Consider the following 6,000-nt stretch of genomic DNA (forward strand, 5'->3'; position numbering starts at 1 on the left):
GAATGACTTGGCTATTCTCAGTAATATTATTATCTAAGACAACCCCAAGGTCTAATGAAGGAATATTATTCCCCTCCACAGAAAAAACTGACATTGATTGAATATAGACTATATGCTATTTTTTTACTTTGTTTCATTTTTTCTTTTATTCAAATCTTCTTGTACAAAATGACTAATATGAAATATTTTACATATTTGCATATGTATATCTTCTATCTGATTGTTTACTGACTTAGGAAGGGAGTAAGGGAGGGGAGGGAGAGAGGGTTAGAATTTGGAACTCAAAACTTAAAAAAAATTATGAAAAAAATGAGTTTTCCAGGGTCACACAACTATTATTTGTTAATTATAGGTGGTATTAGAAGCTAAATTTTCCTGACTCACAGGTCAGTTTTCAATCTGCTTTGCCAGGCTGCCTCTATCTGTTAATAACATCTTAGGGTAATGGGGGAATAGAATTCTATTTAATAAACTTTAATGGCACAGGACAGGAGATATTCACTGCCATCTTGCTGACTTAATTACTGAGTGTATTTGCACAAAAGCAGCAGTTTTCCTTGAAACTTTCCTTTTATATCTAAAGTCCCAGATCTTGATGATATGGTATTCCTTTCCCAGTGAGGAAATTGTGCCAGTCACAGGATGTGAAAAGGTAAAAACAGTATTTTGATTTCAGGGAAAGAGCAAATGAATCTTGAAGGCCTGCAATCTTTTGAATCCCCCTTTAGTAATTAAGAAAGCAATTAGAGAAGTATAATCTATGTCACATAGAGGATAACAAACAAACAAAAGCCTATTTATAATGTGTCTTAATTTTTTCCACTCTGTATCTGACTTTTTAGATAGGAAGGAAAATTTGTTTCCTCTATTCTCTTCAGTGCAATATAAATGCCACATAGCCAGGAAAGTTTTAGCATAGGTAGGTAAGAGATACAAGAAAACAAAAGGCATATTTTGACCCAGATGCAATCAAAATGGTTCTTGTTAAAAAAAAAGAAAAGAAAAAGATAATGTTCAAATTCATAGTTCCTTCCTACTTACTGATCTAAACAACTGCTAGTATAAGGGACATTAGGAATTATATAAAGACAGAATTTTTTCCAGACCAATAATGATTAAGAACAAAACTCTGAGTTTATCTCTTAGTAACTAATAAAATATATATCCAATACAAACAATGAAGCTGAATAACTGCCTTTAGAAATCTTTAAACTCTTAGACACCACCATGAAGCAATGACTGCATACTACTTTTTTTCTTACTGGGGAGGAAAGTGCCAATCTTTTTTTTGCTCTATCAAGAGATTATGAGCAGATTTGCTGGTGCTTTACCCTGTTTTCAATCATTGTCTTCTATCCTGAATGACAGGAAGGACCAGCTAATTAAACTCAATGTTGATCATTTTAATTTGGTAAATTAAAATATTGACAAAACTAACAAGACACAAAGAAAGTTTCAAATGTCCCAATGCTTGGCAGAGTTCCTAGGATAAAGAAAGCTTAACAAATGATAGTTGACTGACTTTCACATAGCAATAGCCATCCATCTTGCAGAGAACATATGTCAGCAACTAGAGCACAGTAAAATAGCCCTTCAGCAGAATAATAAAGGTTGGAGACAAAGAAAGGCTTGGGTGTGAACTGTTACTCCTGAATTCACCTTGCATAAACATGGGGAGAGGACCTAAGATCTGGCTAAATATTATAAGCTGCCAGTCACAAAGGGAATCAGTACACATTCTGGTTAAAACCTTGGATATTGTGTCCACCAGACTTCGAATTCTGAATGAACTAATTATTTTGTTCTTTCCAAGCATCTTTTTCTACTCTCTGGAGCATGGGGTTTGGGTTTAAGGGTAGAGGAAATAATAGATGACGAACAGAAGTTGAGGAATTTAAGATAGTTGGCTATGAAAGTAAAACTATCCTGCCCCACAGCCCTTCCTAAGCTGCTCGTCTGGAGCTCTGTTTTCAGAAAAGTTAGCTAGGGATGCTGAGTCTGCAGTTGCTGCGGTTGGCTGGGAGAGGTGAAGACAGGAAAGTAGTGTAAAGGAGGCAGCAGGCTTACTTTTGTAGCTGGCTGCCCAGGGCTGGTAGCCGTAGTAGCCAGTGATGCGCAGGATCCGCTCCTCAATAGAGGTGAGCCCCACCGATGCGCTGGTGAGGTCCTCCACGGATCGGGACCATTTCAAGTCCTCTTTGATCGCTTCGTCTACCACCAAGTACTTGAGTTGCCTGAGCTGGGGGCTGATGTCCGACAGCCTCCGGGGGCTGACGTCGGGTGACCTCCTCATGCCACTGAAGCCAGCAGGGATTCCCAAGCCAGGGTATTGAGAAGGAGGGAGGGAAGAGAGGAAGAAAGGAGAGGAAATGAATGAATCCTATAGGAAACGATCTGAAGGAAGAGGAGGCGCGGGAGCCGTCCCCAAGCCTCCGATATGCAGGCAGAGGGAGAAGGGTCATTCATTCTTCCTCCCTCCTTGCCCCTCTTCACCCCAGTCACCTTTCCATCTCCACTCCCGCTTCTCTTGCAAGCACCAGGTTCAAGTCCCTTCTGCTGCTTCGCAAGGGGAGCGTGAGTTGGGTGGGAGGACCGAACACTAGGTCAAATGAAAAAATCAAATAAAATACAACTTCTCTAGCTGCTCCCTGGTTCAGCCTTCTTCCTCAGCTCTGTCCCTGACCCACGGGCAGATGCAAACGGGGTCACCCTGGGCTTCAGAGTGGCAAAAGAGAGACACCGTTGGTGGTCTTCTGTCTAACCCAGCCCGGGGCCGATTCCCCGACCCGTCCCCCGGGGCTCCAGTCCAGTGGCACTACTCACATCGCGATGGTTTTGCCCCTGGGTGCGCCGTTGGGAAACTCTCGGATCCCCATAGGGAAGAGCGGCGAGAGACTGGGCGCTCCCAGACTTCAGGCAGACGGGTGCAGCCGGCGGGGCTCTCACCGGCCGCGGGGGGCTCCTCTCTCTCTCACCGGCTTCGGGGGTTCTCAAGGGGAAAGCGGAGCTGCGCTTCTCCGACTGGCAGAGCCGGCGGCCAAGAGCGGCAGAAGAGAGGCTCCGCTGGTCCCCGCGCCTCCTCTGCCCCCTCCTCCCGGCCGGTCCCCTCTCCCTTCTCCAAACCCCAGGACTTCCGAGCGTCAGCAGGAGGCGAGGTCCCCAGCCGGCGCACGACTCCGGGGACCTGGGGGAGGCTGCGACCAGCCAGGGATGCTGCTGCCCCGGGCGCTCGGGCTGCCTCCCAGCCCGCAACCCCAAGCCAGCGGCGAGGAGCAGGGGAGGAAAGCTGGCGCTCCAGCCGCACCTGGGGCCGGGCGGTGACTGTACCCTTCGCTGCCGGCAGAGGGAAGCAGGCGGGGGCGCTGCTGCCCTCCCCCTCCCATCTGCGTCCTCTACCTCTCGGATGAACCCTGCCCAGCCCGGCCTCACCCAGCCCTACCCAGCCCATCATGCTGACCCTTTCGGGGGGCCCATTGTCGGTCCCTCAGTTCGCAACTAGCCAAATCACCCTGTGTTTGACTTGGTACTATTTGTCACCTTGGGCTAGTGTGAGTTATACAAATTACCATCATTACAATCCATTTCTAGATTCATGAAACCAAACTCTGAACGCCCACATATTGTGGGATAATATATAAGAACACTGCCAATGTCCTAATGTAGGGAATCAATGAAGTTGCCTTTGCCTAAATCTCTTGGCTGACCTGTGTCCAGCCTGGCAAAAATCACCAAGGCGACATTGGTTCTGGGGAAGCTTCCATCCTAACTAGATACTACACTCTTGTCTTGTCCGATCACTGTTTTTGTTTCCACTTACCTTTCTGACTATTTTCTCTTCAAGGAGTAATGTCTATGTGCTTAAGCAAACGCTGATTGTACATGGATCAAACAGACAAACAATAAGCAAACTCTTACCTATGTATCAGCCACTATGGCTAAGATACAATACAACCATGAAGGAAAGCTACGCTACACCTTCCAGGAGCTTACATTCTAATAGAGGGGGAAAAACATAAAAATGAAGTCAAAAAGGGGGGAGGGAGGGAGGGAGGGATACCTGAGTGTACACAAGATGGGCGAATCTGTAGTATGAGGTGGCTAGCCTTATCCCCGTGCCAAAAGGGAAATTTCATTATTCATGAAACAGAGTTTGCAGTTTTCACAAGGTGATGTAAATTTCTTTGTCCTACAACTAGATCAGCCTTTCCACATTTTTGTAATAATTGGTTGTTAATTGCATGGGCATTGCAAATCACTTTGCCCTTCTGCCTTTCAAGTTATTCATTTCATATCATTTGGAAGAATATTTGGGGAAAAAAGACTAGACATGTGATTTTAGTTTATAGAGAAATCCTAGGGGAGGAAACTCTGGGTCAATGCATGTCAACATCTTCTCTGGAATTCATAGTCTTGTAGAGTTTCCTAGAGCACATGGAATTTAAATGACTTGTTCATATTCATTATTTCAGTATGACAGAGATGAGAGTTGAGCCTAGAACTTCTGAATCCCAGGTCAATTATTTATCCACTAGGCCATGTTGGAGAATATCATGAGGATTAAGTAGATGAATATTAAATATTAAATTAAATAAATATTTAATATTTGAATTCTTGAGAGTTTACAAAAAGAATCATATCACAATCACTTTTTTTAACCACACCACCCCCACAACTTTCACAAAGACATTCTAGGTCCCTTTCTAGAATCAATATACAAGAGATTTACCTCAAACATCATCTATAGATCACCCAAAGTAAGAATGTCTTTTACAGCATCTTCAACAGTTGTCATTCAAACTTCTATCTCCAGGGAAAACATTCACTATCCAATGTGAAGCAATATATTCTGCAGTTCTAACTGTTGGGAAATGCTGTTGTTTGTTTAAGTCCCCACAAAATCTTACCTTCTACATAAAGTCTTCTGAAGTCTCTCTTAATTTCATTGTCTTTCCTCTGTTAATTATTTCCTATTTATCCTATATGTAACTTTATATTTATTTGTTTGAATATTGCCTTCTTCATTAAATTACTAGCTCCTTGAGCTCAGGGATCTCTTTTGCTTCTTTTTGTATTCTCAAGGCTTAAAATAGTGCCTAATTGACTAATTGTTTGATTGATGGTTTTGATGATCAGCAAAACTCTGCCTCTTCATAGTTTTCATCTAATTTGAGGGAGGAACTAGAGTGTCTTTGTTCATGTCTTTTTGGGTGTGTGAAACAAGTGATTCTGATAATGTGATTCTTTCATATAAGCAGATCAAGTGTGTTCTCTCTTCTACATGATATCCCCTCAAAATGTGAAAATGAAAATCATTTTCACTTCTTAAGTCTTCTCCAATAAAAACATCTATCAATCTTTATAGGAAATGACTTCCAGAACCGTCAGTAACATAGCCATTTTTCTCTGTTGCCATCCAGCTTAGTAATGTGGTGTTCTAAAATGAACACAATTGCCTCCAAGAAAGTCTGGTCAAGGAAAAGTTGAGGGAAACTCTTGGATACTCTAAATACAGCTATGTTTGAATTGATCTTTCTTCCCCCCCAAATGTTCATCTTTTGTTAACATTCATTCATATGCATATGTATATTTTTAAGTTACAAAATTTCCTTCTACCCTCCCTTCTCACCCCTTTCCCCTCAGCTGCATTCAGGTTAACATTGTACATACATATTTTTGATAAACATGTTTTCATTAGTCATTTTTAGTATGAGGAATTAGGATTAAGGGAAAGAGATACATAAGAGATAATTTTTATAAAGTGTTCATGAGATTCTGAAGGTTGGGGCTTTTTTTTTGCTTCTGTTTCGTTTTTCTTCCTCTGGATGGGAAAAAACATTGTCCATAAGCCTGTCTAAAACTGTTGTCTTATCTCTTTGAACTGCTGAGAAGAGCTGCTTCCCTAAAGGTTGATCATCTCACAATATTGTTGTTAATGTATACCTGAATTGATCTTTCAGATGCCATTTTACTCTGCTAACTCATTGGACTTACATCCCATTA

The 6,000-nt window shown here is 42.3% G+C and overlaps 1 protein-coding gene across 1 annotated transcript in view; it reads right to left on the bottom strand.

Moving 5' to 3' along the window:
- Positions 1-3,009, bottom strand: part of SLC35F3 (solute carrier family 35 member F3) — a 566,773-nt gene extending 563,764 nt beyond the window's left edge. The window contains exons 1-2 of the mRNA XM_074222994.1: positions 2,824-3,009; positions 2,068-2,297 (exon numbers count right to left, since the gene is read on the bottom strand). Of these exons, the coding sequence (XP_074079095.1) occupies positions 2,068-2,297; positions 2,824-2,876 (283 nt within the window). The 5' untranslated portion in view covers positions 2,877-3,009. The remainder of the gene's footprint in view (positions 1-2,067; positions 2,298-2,823) is intronic.
- Positions 3,010-6,000: the final 2,991 nt, after the last annotated feature.

The sequence above is a fragment of the Macrotis lagotis genome, chromosome 2, assembly GCF_037893015.1.
Source record: "Macrotis lagotis isolate mMagLag1 chromosome 2, bilby.v1.9.chrom.fasta, whole genome shotgun sequence".
NCBI classification, from domain to species: domain Eukaryota; kingdom Metazoa; phylum Chordata; class Mammalia; order Peramelemorphia; family Peramelidae; genus Macrotis; species Macrotis lagotis.